Source organism: Apteryx rowi, unplaced genomic scaffold, assembly GCF_003343035.1.
Source record: "Apteryx rowi isolate R43461 unplaced genomic scaffold, aptRow1 scaffold_119, whole genome shotgun sequence".
Lineage (NCBI taxonomy): Eukaryota > Metazoa > Chordata > Aves > Apterygiformes > Apterygidae > Apteryx > Apteryx rowi.
The window spans coordinates 1,509,119-1,525,458 of NW_020447408.1; the positions used below are offsets into that span (position 1 = coordinate 1,509,119).

General features: G+C 50.3%; 1 protein-coding gene across 1 annotated transcript in view; it reads right to left on the reverse strand.

The window, feature by feature from the left end:
- The window catches only part of GRID2IP (Grid2 interacting protein), a 61,990-nt gene extending 45,656 nt beyond the window's left edge, over positions 1–16,334 (reverse strand). The window contains exons 1-6 of the mRNA XM_026084688.1: positions 15,720–16,334; positions 11,004–13,467; positions 9,938–10,306; positions 8,116–8,525; positions 7,933–7,989; positions 4,421–4,575 (exon numbers count right to left, since the gene is read on the reverse strand). Of these exons, the coding sequence (XP_025940473.1) occupies positions 4,421–4,575; positions 7,933–7,989; positions 8,116–8,525; positions 9,938–9,983 (668 nt within the window). The 5' untranslated portion in view covers positions 9,984–10,306; positions 11,004–13,467; positions 15,720–16,334. The remainder of the gene's footprint in view (positions 1–4,420; positions 4,576–7,932; positions 7,990–8,115; positions 8,526–9,937; positions 10,307–11,003; positions 13,468–15,719) is intronic.
- Positions 16,335–16,340: the final 6 nt, after the last annotated feature.

Here is a 16,340-nt window from a genome sequence, read left to right on the forward strand (position 1 = left end):
ATTTTCCGAACCAGCAGAGCCATAAGTGGAAGCTGCCCCGGCAGCTTTGTTGTTCTGGGATTCGGGCGCTGCTGAGCGGGTGGCATCTCGGTGCTCCCCGGGACAGCAGCCAGCAGCTGTGGGAGCGTCGGGGCTGGCCACTGCTCTCCCCCGCTCCTCGCTTACGGGGGTCTTCGGGAAGGAGACCTCCCATGAGGAAAACCCGCTGTGCCCCACGCAAAGGGTGTTGGGTCCAGATGGAATAAGCACATGAAAATTTAGAAGCTTATTTAAATCCCCTCTGCAGAAAAAAAATCCCATATAATTTCACAGGGATAAAGACAATGGAGTTCTCCAAGACTTTCAAGGCATCTCTGTCCATCTTATTAAAGAGCTTTTCTGTTTTTTTCTTTTTTTCTTAATTGAGACTAATTTTGAGATTTGCGTGACAGTCCCGCTCAGCACCAGCCGACTCTGCCCCGAATGCTCCCGCCATGGGATTTGCACACCCAGTCTCCCCCTTGCACCCACATTCGGCAGCCACATTCGGCTCCCGCTGGGGCGGCAGAGCAGAGAGGCAAAACAGCGATCCCAGCGGGGGCAGGAACAGGCCTGGGGGCCCAGCTTGGCCCGTGGGCTCGCTCACACCCCAGGGGCACCGGCAACGTTTCCCACCGCCCGCGCTCCGAGAGACGGCATCTCATCAGTGCCCAGGCGCAGCCGGCGCTGCAGAGCACAGGGGTTGAGCAAGCCCGAGCGCTGCGTCCGTACCCATCTCCTGGCCAGGCTTTGCCCACGGATGGCGGTCCTAAAGGGGCTCCGGAGGGCCCGTGCATGGCCCGCCACAGCAGAGCYGCTGCGAGGAGCACGGGGGGATGCCGCGAGGCCGGGGCCACCCTGAGCCACCCGCTCTCAACACCCTCCCCACCGCCGGGACCTCTGCAAGCGCGGCTGAGACCCTGGCACAGAGGATGTTGTTATGGTAACTGTAACATCTTGCAATTTCACTGATTAAAGCAGGAATTGGAAAGCCAGGCCCAGAGTGGGGCCAGATGGAGACCTGATTCCCTAATGGCCATCGTCTCTGCCTGACCRTAATCCCCATCACGTGCCCTGGGCACAGACAGCGTCTTGCTGTGCAGACCCACCCTGCTCCCTGCGAAGAGCAGGCAGACCTGCTGTGCAGACRGCAAGCCTGCCCGGGTCTCGCCGCGGCAGGACAGCTCCACCAAGGGCAGCAGAGATGCTAGACCGACACCAGGACGAATCCACCAAGGACCCCGAGCCCTGTCCTCACTTAAAACCCCACCTTGCACCATCCCAGCAGTGCAAAGAGGACTTAAATGCAACAAAGTTATGTATACAGTCACTGCAAGAGAGCCAAATCCAGAYAAGAATTTGGCTTCCAGCTCACACCCACAGATGAGATGGGATACTTCCATCCTCGCATGGCCGCAATGCTGCAAACCCCCTAGATCCCCCATGGCTGATATTTAGCAGGCTGCATTTGGAGCGACAGCTCAGACCAGTCTCTGCCACTCTTGGAGAGAAAGAACTTCAAAGACAGCAATTTTCCTTCCTCCCCTTGATGTGAGGATTCAAGCTGTGCTGAAAGTGCCAGATGCAGAGGGAGAAAACGCTGTGAGCTGAGTGCAGCCGCTGGCCAGTGGGGAGAGCGACCTGTGCGCACAGTGCGAGCCAGAGCCGGGCACACGCTGCAGCACGTGCCGCAGCAGTGGCACCACGCGCACGTGCTGCCCYGACAGACACGCGTGCCGCCACCTCCGCATCCGCACCCCGCGCTCTGCCCTCGGCACCGGCGCACGCGGGCCAGCGTGCAGGGCAGCACTGAGCAGGGCACACGCAGCCCAGCCCACCCGAGACGCCAGGGTGGACGTGCATTTAGAGCCAGGACATTTTTTTGCTTGCCTGGGTAGGGGATTCTGTGCTTAATCATTTCTAGCCCTGGACTTTTCTTGCACCCTCATGAGGTGTTTTCAGCTGTGCGGAGGGCAATGCAGAGACAACGCCTGAGGGAAAACACTGCATGCTCCATTTCCTGCTAATTTAATCAGGGGGTCTGTCAAAAGAAACTCTGTGAGCGCTCAGCTCTCCTTTCCTGACCAGCAACCCAGGCACGGCAAGCAGGGAAGCTGCGTCCCCTGAAAACACCACGGCAGCCCGTGACTGCGCTTCCTCTTTTCCTCCCCTAGGAACAGTGACTCTCCCCCACTTTCGGGAGAGCACATTAGCCTGACAGGACGGGTGGCCCCTTGCAGTGCTCCTGGCCGGTCCATCCCTGTGACAGGCGGCATCCGCCAGGACAGCACACAGCGGGCCAGGGCTGGAGCTCAAGCGTCACACGGCTCCCGCAGGGACTCGTGCCTGACRGTCATTGTAAATGCCAGGCCCTTTCCGAGGCTGCCGGCAGACGGGCGATCCAAGGCTATGGAGTCCGGCCATCACCCTCCAAGGACGCAGGACAGACTTCCCTGCCTGGCAGGCGAAATTTCCCTGCCTGCCTGTTGTGGGGGTAGCTCATGATAACTTTAAGTGAGCAAGCCGGGTTACTAGCAGTCTAGACGGAGCCGTTTATCCTGCCAGGCACCGGGATGAATTAGCCCATGCTGAGCACCATGCTGCTACTTATGGTCTCCAGGAACCGGCCAACCCATGCACCGCCAACTCCAGCATTTCTGCACCGTGCTCTGCRGCACAGATATCCCTGCCCTTTCTGCCTTGGCAACGGCACCTCACGGATCAGTCAGGATATTGCTCCAGCACTAGGAATTAGGAGGATTAGAGGAACGTCACGGGTTCAAACGGGGTTTCTAAGCAAGACCGAGCAGCACTCGTTCTCAGCCCTGTTTTCCCCACGGCTGCTGGGAAGTTGCACACTCTGCCTTGCCTTCCACGCGCAGCCAGTGGCCCCAATGCAGACAACTTGCCCAGTGGGTTTGGGAAATGTGGGCACRGGACCCCCACGGCATCCTGCCCTTCTGACAGTCCCAGGTGCGAGCCAGGGCTAACTCTTCGGTGCTGGAACGGGTATGAACGAGATGGGGACCAAACTCCGCAGAGAATAAAGGGTGCAAACCACAAGATGGGGAAGGAATCATTCAGGGCCGACCACAAGGACTTCTGCTAAGGGGAGGAAATCAGGCCAAGGGAGAGTGGAAAGGCTTCGTGACTACAAGCTGCACTGACTCAGGATCTCTCACAAGGGAAGTGAGGGCAGCACTCGGGAGCGCGAGCTGACGTGCAGAGACTGCCAGGATCCTGCAAGCACGTGGCCAGGCTTGGTCTCTGCTRTCCTCTCCCAGATGAGACTGTCACTTGTGCATTGCACCATCTTCCTGGTCCTGCCAGATTTCCTTGGCCTCTGTGGGGGTTTTACCCCCACTGAAAATGTATCATGAACATATAGCTACTTCAATTAGCAARATTACCAATCCGTGTTTGACAGTCCCAGAGCACCCATGAATGTGTGACCCACAGATCTGGCCAGATCCCACCTCTGGGACACAGCAGACAGGTGCAGCTCAGCCCAGCGCTTAGCCCTGGGGGAAGGCAGCCCCACGACCCTGACAGAGATCCCCAAAGCCTGCTGGCAACCCTCAGCTGAACCCTAATCTTCAGTTTTCTAATTGTGGAGCTTGATTTATCTCCTGGCCCAGTTCTTGAATAATTGCCAGCCATTCTGCAACTAATTTAATTTCCCTTTGAAATGATGTGCAAAAAAGGGAGCCGAGTCCCGTGTTGTCGGTAGATGCAATGAATCAGTGAGCCTGGTGACCACTAGGTCACTGCAGGGATGGGGACAGCAGGCGATTTCGTGCCTCTGCGCGCTGCAGAAGTGGTGCAGGCTGCTGGCCGCTGGGCAGACACGGAGCTCTCCTTCCCACCATGTCATGAGTGTTACTGCAGCTACGTCTCACACTAGATTCAGTGGTCTGTATGCCAGGACCACTGCGCGTGGACCCACAGGCTGTTACACGTGGGATAGTATGCAAGGTCTCCTGATGCCAGCAGAACAGGGCGAAGCAGCCAGGCAGGCTGCAGGGGTACAACGGTCCAGGAGACTCCATCAAGCTCAGTGCTCGGCTGCTCCCCATCGGAAGGGGGAAGTCCAGCACTGCTGGGTCTCTGCCCCAAGCAGCGAGCAGTCTCAGCTGCAGTTGTTTCCCTCTAGTGAAGATGAACTTGTCTCAGTGGAGCTACAGTCCCACCGGGAAGAGGAGGTGCCCCTCCCAGGGAGCCACTCTGCACCTCCAGTGCTTCCCAAGAGAAGCTGCTGGCAGAGTGAGCAAGGGCAGCTTTGTAGGGGGAACTTTATAACCGAAGCCTGAGCTGCTCATCCACTGTACGCTCATCAGCAGCAGGCTGATGCCCATGTTTTAATTACCAGCATGGCAACATGAAGGTTACTGACACTCTGTACCTGATATTGTCAATAAGAAGCTGGTGGGACTCTTGGGTGAGAACCATGCAGAGGGCATAAGCCAAGTATTCTACCTTCCTCTCTGCTGCATACTGCTTCAGGATGGTGAAAACCTTCTCCTTTACCTCTGGCTGATCACCAAGGATTTCATCTACCTACAGAAGGGCAGGAGCAAGAAAAGAAGAAGGAACAGACATTAAGCAGCAGAGAAATCAAACATACATATACAGGTACAGACTGTATAGAAAACACATCTTGTCTATTTTTAACACCTGGTCAACCAAAGAGAAAGGAATCAATGCAGTGAGGAAAGTGAAACTGCTGTCATCAACCGATCACTAAGCATTACTGGGGCCTCATGCACATTACAGCTACTGCTGTTCTGCATGTTATAAATATCACACTGAAAACATCGGTGTCACAGCAAAACCCAGAACTCTGTTGCTTCACAACTGGTCCCCTGCACAGGCTGCAAGAGGATGCTTTTGGCACTGCTGGGCTTGGACCCAACAGATCATTTTGGAATCTACCCAGCAGAGGACATCACAATGTGTTTTTAGAGGTATTTAAGTCTCTAATGACACCGTGATCCTGCTAAGTGACACTTTCTTGCTGTTAACTCTTGGAAGGCTGCAGGGAAATAGGGAGAGGGAACATGTGTGTGAGCACAGACAGTGGGAAAGGACCTTGCCAGCTCATTAGTTGCTAGTCACTGCCATGTCCACTCCACCTGAGATAGCCATAATGGGCAGACTAATTAGCTAATTAGCATCTAACCAATTATCCTGCACCCAACCCATGGGACCCTCTTCATTAGCCTCTTCCTGGCCCCTGATAGGAGATGGTGGTGACTGTGGCTGTTCCTTGCCCTGTTGCTTGGTTGGGCAGTGGGTGCTGGACACTGTTGGTGATGCTTTGCTCGAAGCCTACTTGATCCTCACCAGGTACAGCAAATATGAAGGATGCAGAAAATTTTCTTTGCCACAAGCCTGCAGTCCCTGCATCTGTGTTGTACTTTCCTGCTAGTTAATAGTTTTGTGCTGATAGTGGGTTTAACTGTTTCCCTCCAGCTTTGCGAGCATAGGTGGGAACCACCAGYGAGGGCAGTCACCCACCCCTCCCCTGTGTGTGCCACTGTGTTTGTATCTCCCTACAAAAACAGCGCAGATGAGCTGGAAGACAGCTAAGAAGCCTCATATGCTGGATGAGCGAGACCCCTTACATAAGAAAGGGGAAGAGTYGTTGCCTCCTGGCGCTTGTTCTACTTTGAAGCTCTCCAAAGATGGTTATCGCAGACACTTTAACCTACATCACAAACCACCAGGTACTTGTCAATTTGCGAGAGCCATCATGTGAACGCTGCTGAGATTCCCACAAAGCAGCAGACCTTTCAAGGTTATTGAATCTGGGGCATTAAAGGCAGCAGTTCCCCCATGGACAGATTCACGTGCTTTTTGATCTCAAGGTCCAGCATGGTACTGACAAAGAACTCGGCATTTTTTTCGTGCACCAAATCCCAGGCCCTTTCTGTTAAATTTTTGCCCAAGGCAAGACTGAAGGGCTTGGCACAGTAGGAATTGTGGTGTTGTTACTATTGCTTGTGTCAATACAACTCTTCAGCATATTTCTGAGTGTGTAGGGGAAAAACCAGAGATGTTGACCTGGAACTGAAACCACGAGCATCTTTATCACTTCCTGGTAATGCCCCTAGGCTGCTGTTAGGCTCGACTTGCACAGCACAGCTCAAATCCTGGCCCTGCTGCCTTTATTAATGTTACTAATTCTGCCATGGGTCTGTTTGCCAAATGAGCCCTATTAAAACAGGGGCTCTGTAGAACGAACAAGTGTGGGAAAAGGCTCCATATCTCCAGCTCGCAAATGATATAAGACATGGGAGCCACAAGCACCCTTAGACCTTCCAGCCTTACGCCAGGGCTGGGACAGGAGTACCTGGGTGCGTGTAGAGCAGTTTCCCTGACCCTCCTTTGGCACCTGGATCATTCTCACTGGCTCTGTCACCAGAAGCACCAGTGAGAGCAGAGCTTCCAGGTAAAACAGGGGGTAAGGCACCTTGCTGAGTTTTGTGTTTTTTATGCATCGTATATAAAATTAAGCTACTTAAAACATCTGAGCCATTAACTCCCCCTAGAGAGCCGTTTGCCAGCCAAGCTGCACTCCAGCGCCTGAAAGCCAGCAGCATGCAGTGCTCTGCAAACTCATTTATGCTCCGATTCTCTGGGGTGCCACAGGCCATCGCAGATGGGTTTGTTCAGAGGGAAGGGACGCGGCAGAGGTACTGCTGCAGGAGTGAGCGGTGTTTCATGGATACAGTGACGATGTTTGCAGGACCAGCCTGGAACCAGTTCCAGGGTAATCCTGTCGAGAGTCGCATGAAAAAGGACTACAAAATTATCTGCTTGCTTGCTTAAAAGTGCTCTCCCATGATCACCCATGATCAAGTGTGGAGCAACCTTCCCAGCAGTTGCTAATCTCCTGTAATCAGCGGGTATCTGTTTCACACGCAATACTCCACCTTATGAATCCAAACCTCAATGCATATTTGTGAATCTTTAATTTAAAAGCTGACTGAGGGGATTCGGCTGATACCCATGAATCTCTTTATGAATGTCTTGTTCTTTTATTAGCTCAGGATCAAAAAAAACACAAGCCTTGTTATTTTCATAACAGTATTCTAAAAGGCTACTTTGAAATGGAAATTAGAAAGATTATAAATTTGATCATGGTTGTTTTTTTAATTAGCAAGAGGCAATGTGTTTGGTAAACTACCCACTAGGCAGCCTTCAGGAACACAATGAAGATGTAATCACATTGATATTTTTCCCTTGCAACAAAGTAAGACCTAAAATGTCTACAGGATGGCATGCTAAAACTTTAAATGAGTATCAGATACTCCTGAGTAAGAAATGTGTCCCCGTGGATTTCCATTTGACAAATGTTATGCTTCCATAGTGCAAAAAGTAATAAGTACTTGGGATCACCACCCAGAGAATCTCAAAGCTCTTTGCAAAATTTATTTATTCTCCTCGCCATTATTGAAATACGGGTAATTATTAGGCTCCTCTCTCAGACACTGAAGCCCTGAATCTGCACCCCGCAGTCCTCTGACCAAACCGAGACTAGTCCCCCTGCATCCGAGCCCTCTGGCAAGACTGGCACATGCCTATGGGAATCGGCGAAACCCTCAGTACTGAACTACAGCTTTGCTGATTTGTGTCTGCTGAAGATCTGGCCATTGGGTTTTTGCACTGAGAACAAGCCTTAAGCTCAAATGAAATTCCAGGGGCTTGAAATCCCCAAACCAAAAGTGTCCGTGTTCCATGCAGCTCAATGCCCTCAGTGCTAAGGGGAAGGGCAGACACATACATGTGTTATTCCGGCTCTCTGGGGTGCTGCTAATTCTCTGGCCAGCCACGGCTTGCAGAGCGTGTCCGCGTCTGCCGCAGCCCAGAGCAGCCAGGTGCTCAGCACCCCGACAGCCTGCCTGACCTTACCTTCTTGCTGAATTCCTGCGCTTTCCGTTTCCTCTCCTGGTGGATGGCCTCAGCACTCTGGACAAATTCCCGCATGCTGCTGTTGGTCCCTCTCTGCAGCCGCCCCAGCCTCAGCAGCCCCAGCCTCAGAGACCTCCCTTGGCAGGACTGGATCATGGTAGCTGCTGCTTCATAGAGCTTCACCGGGATCCCGTTGATTTCTAGCACGTAATCCCCCGGCTTGATCCCGCACGTGGCGGCAGCTGAGTCTGGGATGACGCTTTCCACTTGCAGGGGGCCGCCGCCGCTGCTCACCAGGGTGAAGCCGAAGCATCCCTGGGGGCCGGGTTTGAGGTCCACCTGCTGCACGCGGGAGACCACGCCGATGCTGGGGGGCACGTTGCCGCACCGCCTCGCCAGGCCGATGAGCGCCTCGCAGCTCAGGGAGGAGACGGGCTGGCCCTCTATCTCCAGGACCTGGTCCCCCGGCAGGAGACCGGCCACGTGAGCGCTGCTGCCCTCTTCTACAGAAAGGATGTAGCAAGGACCATTTCCACTTATCTTGAACCCGAACGCCTCGGGCCAGCCCTGGTTGGTTGTCGGCATGGTTGCAACTGGAAAAGAAGGGGGGGAGATAAGGAATTGTGCTGTACTCTCCTTTATTAATAATGTTAAGCCCTGTAGATACCATGTGGATTCCTTCGGGAGTGTGGGCTCTAGTCCCTGCTCTGTCCTTGCGCCTTTGGAGAAGAAATGCTCCAAAAGGGGATTCTTTTGTTGCTGGTTTTTTTCCCTAAAAATGGCTTTTATTCTTCTATTGTTGGGCTGCCAGCAGTGCCAGTGCATTTAGCAGCGAGGAAGCAAGTTGAACTGGATGAAAAGCCAATGTTTAATCTGACATCCAGAACATGAGGGGAGCCCTTGTTTCACCTGTTAGTTATATATACATAATCCACCTTTCCCATGGAAATGAGTTTAGTCACTTGCTTACATTTACCTGTCTAGCAAAACGATTATTTCATATTTCTGGCATGCCATGTTAATAAATAGCTCTTCCAGTAATTTGAGACAGCCTTATTTTAACTAACTCATCCCAATACTCAGTATTTCCATAGTTGCAAACTACAAAAACATTTTAATCAGAATTTGGCAGATCCTCTCAGCCCTCCTGGGAATATTTCTTTTTGTCCACCCAGGACCAAGMAAGACTGAAGTGTCCTGTGTGTAATATTAACCTGATTAACTAAGTGTGATTTTAAGACAGCAATTTTTCAAAACGGATTTGTCTGTGGTTACTTTGAAGTTAGAACCTGCCTCCATGGATTCAGTGGGAGAACCATGTTCAAGGAGAAATCAGGCACATCAGCCACTAATATCTGTAGAAGTTGTCCATGCCTAAGGTGAAATCGGACCATCTGATTTTCATGGCTTACTTGCAATATAGAAAAGCAACATTCTTGGACGCTCTTTCAAAGCTGCGTTGGACTCTCGTGATGTGTAAGTACTTGCATTCATTGTCCATTGACACTTACTAAATTAATTTGCATGCAGATTTTCACTTTATTTGAACTTGGCTGTCTGTGAAGATGCTTTTTATTCCCACATTTATCTCACTTGTGTAACTTAACACACATTAAGCATTTACAAAAATGAAAAAAAGACTATTTTATCTGGTTAAATTTTATCTTATAGAGACTGTGAGGACTCATAAACACTGATGAAATATCCTCATGAATGCATCTTTAGTTTTGTGCTGTTCAGATCAAAAAGTCAAAGTATGAAAACCAAGATGTTTCTAAAAGGTACCAGGCACCCAGTTGCAAACAAGTCTCAATGGCAATCCTGTCCTGAGACAAACCAATAATTCCCAAGAGAGAGGAGCCAACAAGAAAACTAGTTTCAAGCCCTCCTACCTAGCAGGAGGGAAGCCTCCAACCTCTGCTTCCCCCAGTTTTGGGATGCAGAGAATGGTTATGCTCTGCTGGAAATCAAGAGATTTGCAAAGAAATGAAGGACAGTTACATACCTAAACGATACAGCAAATCAGGGGGAAGAGGGTACCTCAACCTCATCTGCACTTATGTAAATTCTTCTTGTCTTAGTTTTCCCTTTAGTTTTCCCCAGTGTTTGGAGTTCACCCTCTATCTGCACCAGTCACTCAGAGGCACAAAGAGCAGAATGCAGCATAAAGGCATCTCCTGGCTTATTTACCCCAAAGTGGCTGCCTTCTGCCTTTGCTGTGCTCACACAGCTTATTCGAGTAAATCAGGAAACTCAGGACTACATAAAGGCRAAGACATCATTTCACATCTTCATCTTATCACTGTCAGGATGGCTCAACTCTCTATACTCTGATCTGAATGACCAAGAGACGTTTCTTCTTGGGAAGTCTTCCCTGCATTGTCCAAAATTCAGCAGAGATGAAAACACTGTTTAATATCCTATTACAGTCCAAAGAGATGAAAGACACATTTCTAATGTTCAGTTTCAGCAAAGATAAGATGGAACAGCTTGCTCTGAGAGAAGAATCTTGAGGGCAGGCAGAGAACACAGCATTACTACAGAAGACTGTATTAATAACTAGTCTGGTCTGTTGTTGCAAACAGCTACTCAATACTGTATGGTAAAGGGCACTGGAAGGGTCATCTTCCTAAGAAAATATTAAAAGAACCAAACAATACGCTGTAACAGACATCATAAATGTAAAAAATACTGTCCTTTGTACAGCAGTGCTGATAAAAATGATACATAAGTCAGGTATTATTACTATTTAAAGAGAAAACAAAATTGTTGGAACATATCAACAGGTATAACTGTCAAGGACAGGGAGGCAAAAGTTGAGGTTGAAGCACAGAGGCAAGTTTGGCAACAAGAAGATGAAATCCATCAGAGCGCAAGTATCACTAGCTCCTGGGCTGCTGAGCAGAAGTTTTGAACGCTAGCAAGAGCCATCCAAGCACAGAGAGAGCCACAAAGAGAGCGTCGCCTCCCCAGGCCGAACACTGCACACACCCGGCAGAGCAGCAGCAAGGGCAGAGCAGGCAGCACTGAGCTCTTGTCCCTAMCAGTTTGCGAGCAGGTAAAACACTTACAGAAAGCTGCAGCCATTCGAATGAGCCTAGCAGGGGTCTCACCACGAGCAGGCTTGTCCCACTAAGGGCTTGAAGCTCTCTTTTCCTCCTTCTCCCTTGGAAGTGTATCACCTACCCACGCAGCTCCTGACTCCTTGAGGCAGCTTCCCAGCTCCAGTGTCCTCRGTGCAGCCTTCCAGGGGTGCTCGGGGAGGGGAGAGCAGCCCRTGCACTCAATGTCACAGACCCGCAGGAGTGGGCAGAACAGTAGAACACTGGTGGAACGTGCCGCTCCGGGCAGGGGCTTGCAATCCTTCAGGCAGGGGGTTGTTTTCCCCCCTTGTCACATAAGGCAGCCATTATAATGCCTTCCCGATCTTCTTACTCAAGAGTTGCACCCTTCCAGGCACTGTGAATTAATGGCAGGCACGAAGAYAGGTCCTTCATTCCATTCTAATTAGCTTTATTTTCATTGCAAGGAGAACTATGGACAGACTAATTACCATGTTGCTACTGGTGAGTCTAGTGCTGACCTGAGACTGCAGATCTAAGTGGAATTAAGACCTGAAAGGAGGTAAAACAGATTAGAGTTCACGTAGGGAGATCCATTGCCACACAGGCAAATCTGCATAGACAGTGGCTTAGCAAAGCAACAGAAATGTTGCGYTCTGTCGTAGCTCCCGAGTGGTAGGCTGGGCATGTTCAGACTTATTTGGTCCTGTTACCAGGTGATTTGGGTAGAAAACTGGAGACTTTGGCAGTCTATGTCTGCCAAACAATATGAAATTTGCTGAGGTGATTTTTAGGGTCTAGACTAACTTTCTGGTGGATCATCAAAACTGCTCGCTCCAGCAACACTTGCTCTTCGTGCTATGGAAACCGAGGACCATTCTCATAGCAGGGAATAGCTGAGAGTGTCTCACAGGGCACAGCCCCCCACGCTGGCACAGGCCCCACGTTAAGCTGCTACTGCTGATTTTCTCCTTTGCATCCTCAGCACTTAGGGATCCCAGAGCTTAGCGAGCTAAGAGGTTTTAGGGTATTACATCTCCTGCTGCAATACCAGCAGAAGTGGGAGTCTGCGGCAGGGATATTGCATCCCATTATGAACCACACAGCAATCACGTCTTCCCTTTAATGTACCAGTGTGGGCTGGRCTGTCGGCAGTGTTGGGCTGGATGTGGAACAGTCTCCACAGGAAACCCTGACTTGGGACACTCGACATGGGCTTGAATAATGCCTTGGGAAAGGGAGCTGTAGGGAACTGTCCACCTAGCTAGAAGATGAGCACRATGTGGCGGAGGTTCTTCCTCTCACTAATGCCCTCACTGGTCATAAATGTGTCACTGCTGCAACAGACTTGGAAACCCTTCCTCCTTTGGTCCTCTCAGCTCTGGTCCTCACGCTCTGCTCAGTAACAGCACACGAGTGCCCAGGCCAGGGTGACGTTTTGCTGGAGACTGGGCATGGCTTCATGTGATGTCTCCACTCTCACAGGGGCTGTTCTTTTGCAGAAACCGAATTTGCATAACACAGTGTCCTCAGTGCACCCAAGGGGAATGTCTCATTCCACCAAAATGTTGACTTCCGGGAGTTTTCAGAGGTGTTATTTTTAATAAACTATTGTGATGCATGTGCCTGCTATTTGTGATGACTGTGACAGTCCTCAGCCATCTCTACTCCGGGGTCCGATTCCCAGGCTGGGTTTTATACATGGCTGATTTTCCTACACAGATTTTCAGAGGGATTTTTTTTGTTTTGTTTTCATGGTTGTTCACAGAGACATTCCTCTGTATCAGAAGAGCACCACCGTCTAAACAGCCTTTTCTCTTGTTATTCCCCTTTTCCAGGCCCTGGTTTCCTCTAATGCTAGTACTCTTGTGCAGGTTGCCACATTCCCAGACGTGAAGCCAGAAGAAATGGATGTGATTTGTGTTATCACAAACATGTGGGTCTCTGAAGTCAAAAAGCATTGCCAGTCTCTGCCTAATTCAGCATGGGCTCCCATCACCAAACTCAGTTTGTGGTCTGTAACCAGAATGGATTGCATTTGCTCTGGAGAAGAACGGATGCTGCAGGACTAAGATGCCATGGCAGAACTAGAGGCCCAAACCAGCATGAAATGATTTGTTATAATCCTGAACTGGGCTGCAGGTCAGAGATGCGACTCCTCTGCAGTGTAATAAGGTGGCTTAGGACTGGATCGGAAGCTAAGGCTACAGATTAGGATCAGGGTTCACTGGCAGACTTGGTGAAAGTCGGTGGCGGTGGAGGGAGGGGTAATGCTGGCCGTAGCAAGGGGAAGGCCAGTGCCGAAGTGACTTGTGTTGGCAGAAGTGTGGGAGGATCCCTGCGGTACAGTTGGCTCCGCTTCCTCCTTTTGTGGGCAGCAAAGTCACCCAAGGTGAAACACAAATGTGGAGCGCAGACGTGCTCCTGCTGCCGGTGGGCTGCGACCAGTATGTTACCAGCACGCCTCATTAGCCTAGGAAGAATTTCCTGATTAGAGAAGAACTAGGAAACCATGATAATTTGTCACTGCCTCTGTTAGGCCTGGGAAGTATGAGCACCTAGCGACAGGTCCTGTGTAAACGATAAAAGGAGCAGTGCTGCCCTGCTCAGACACCTGCCGAGTGCCAAGGAAAGGCCAGCGAGCGCTGTGACTGCCCAAGCGTCAGGCTGTGACAACTCCGTTCACACAGGTTCTGCACAAGCACGAATCTCCTCTTTACCAGCTGAAATGCACCAGCCGCTGTTCGATGGTGCCTGCACTGCCCTCCCGTGTCGACACAGAAATGCACACTCCTACAAAAACGTCAGGAAATCTGCTTAGCTATTAAACTGCCCAAACACACAGAGAAAAACTGTGATGGATATTCAGCTCTTAGCGAGTAATTGCTTCCTTTCCCACTATTTTTAAGTGACTAAATACTTTAAAACATTGACAGCGAATTTTAGTCCTTGCAAGAAATTAATTATGGAATTCCAGGCTAAATCTATGGCTAAGAAAAAGACTGTTGTCCTTGTAGACCTTCTTCCAGACTTCTGGATCTGACAAAACTTTTAACTGATTTTCACAGCGTTTAGATTGAATRAGCTCCATCTCTGTCAGAGTCAACCTACTATTAAGGTATTTACTGGCTGTTTTGTCCCTGAGCACAGACTAGAAGGCCACTTTGAGCAAAGCTCAGCTGCAGAGCCTGTGCCAGCGCCCTGTTCAGCAGCTCTGTGGTACTCACTGTAGTTACTTCTGTTAGTGCAGCCAGCTATGTCTCTGTGCCCCAAGAATATGTTTTAAAACTCCGTGGGGCACGCTGCAGACAAATGAACTACACAGTTTTGCACCACACTTACACCAATGCCAGTGGCCCAGCCAAGGGCCCCTTTATACATTGCCAAACTTGCAAAGTTACATCTAGTGTCACAAACAAATCTACACTTGTACTTGGAACAGTATAAAAATTTTGCTTGCTGTCAGTAGGGGGGAAAAAAGGCTCCTTCACAACGTTCTCTGGCAGGAGCAAAGTGCCTTGGGCTCTRCGGCAGGACTCTAGGCTTGTCCTTGGGCTAGGCTCTAGGATAGCTGTGCCCCGTGAATTTAGGCTGCATTTCTCCCCCTCTCAGATTCTAGTTTGGTGCGTTGTTGGTCAACAGCTTACCAGGGAAAATAAGATCCCTTTCCTGAAAGTAACCTCATAGCCACTCTTCCTGACCAAGCAAATTATTTTCCTCTTGGTGCAAAAGCATTCCTTGTAAGGCTTACCTGTCTTGCCCGAGATCTAGCCAGCAGCAGACTGGGACCAAGGCGATTAGCTGACAAAATCATCACAACAGCTTCAAAGCTTTTGGATCAGTTACCTGATGGCAGTAACTGGCTGAGTTTCTATGGCAAATTCTATCCAGGTACAGTAACCTAATAGGCCATTCATTAGCAGGCTGACCTAAAGAGTATTCTGGAGTACAGAATGTGCTGGAGGTATGGGAACGGTTTCAGTTAACAGTCACCACGAAGGGAACCGGCAGAGGACTTCCATCTCTTAAAGCTTTAATCCATTTCAGCCTAGTTCTGGATGYTCTCCCTGCAGCTACTGGAACAAATTCACCCCTACTTTTTACAGAATATAGGACGTGCTGGTTCTAGAGGAGGCTYCTCACTGCCAGGGAATATAACACCCAGAGCTCCTGCAGAAGCCAGAGGGATTTTGCTTAAGAGATTTCACCAATGAATAGGAGGATTTTTTTGCGAATTCATAAAAGCTACACGGAACAGCATGTGACAGATTGTRGTGTTACACAGAGTCTTCTCGGGCAATTGCTACCTTCTAGATCGTAGCTGCAAATACTTCAGGGCATTCTTTGAAAATAGGGGACTTGCATGTCTTTTCCCTTCAGCTCACATTATAATGAGCTGCCCTGGGCCATAACAATTCCAGACACAACTTTGGGATTTAGCGAAATGATTTGACCTTAACTTTTACTTCTGTTGCTTTAATCTTCCTTTTCTGCTGTGGAGAAAGGAAAAAGGCCTGTAATGAACAGCAATACTGCCCTTTGAAACAGCTTCATCTGCTTCAGGAACTGACAGCTGATTTCTAGCTCAATTTAGAGACATTTCCTTGTGTTTTTGTCTCGTGGTAGCTACATGTTATATTCATGACACTGTTAACTAATTCCCTTTGCGTTTTACAGAGCCCATTCCCACCACAGAGCTGCCCAGCCTGCCTTGGCTCGACTCACCTGAGTGCTGACAAACTGGGAGGGCTGAACTCTGAGTTTTCAAAACACTTCCCTAAAGTGTCTTTTAAGTCCCTAAACACTGTCTTTTAAGACKGGGTGTTTTTGAACTTCTGAAGCAAAACATGCTGCAGCAGGCTCCAGCCCCAGGGGTGGTTCCCCCATTAGCTGGTTTCCTCCATTCCTTCTGGGTACATTTGTTCTTCCAAGGACAGGGATTTGGTCCTGCAGCAGCCTCAGTTCTGCCTTTCCTCCARCGGGTCTCTGCGAGACTAGAGCTAAAACCCGGCTGTCTGCAAGCCGCATCTCAAGGGAGGGATCGCTGCTTGTGTGCACTACCGAGGACGTCCGCGGGGCTGGGAGAGCCGCTGTCACCTTCTGTCCCCGTTTCGCCTCCAAGCTATTCTCACGGGCCTCCATACGGCGGTGTAAAACGGAGTCAGATTTAAGCCGTTTGGGAGGGGCCGGGGCGACCAGGCGCCAAGTCACCTCACAGGGGGCCGCTGCGAGGCGCGCGCCGCTCCTCCGGGAGCGCAGCCGGGATCTCTGCCGCCTGCCCAGGCTCGGCCCCGTCCCCCAGGCTCGGACCGTCCCCCAGGCTCGCCGCTGGCTCCGCGGGGCCGG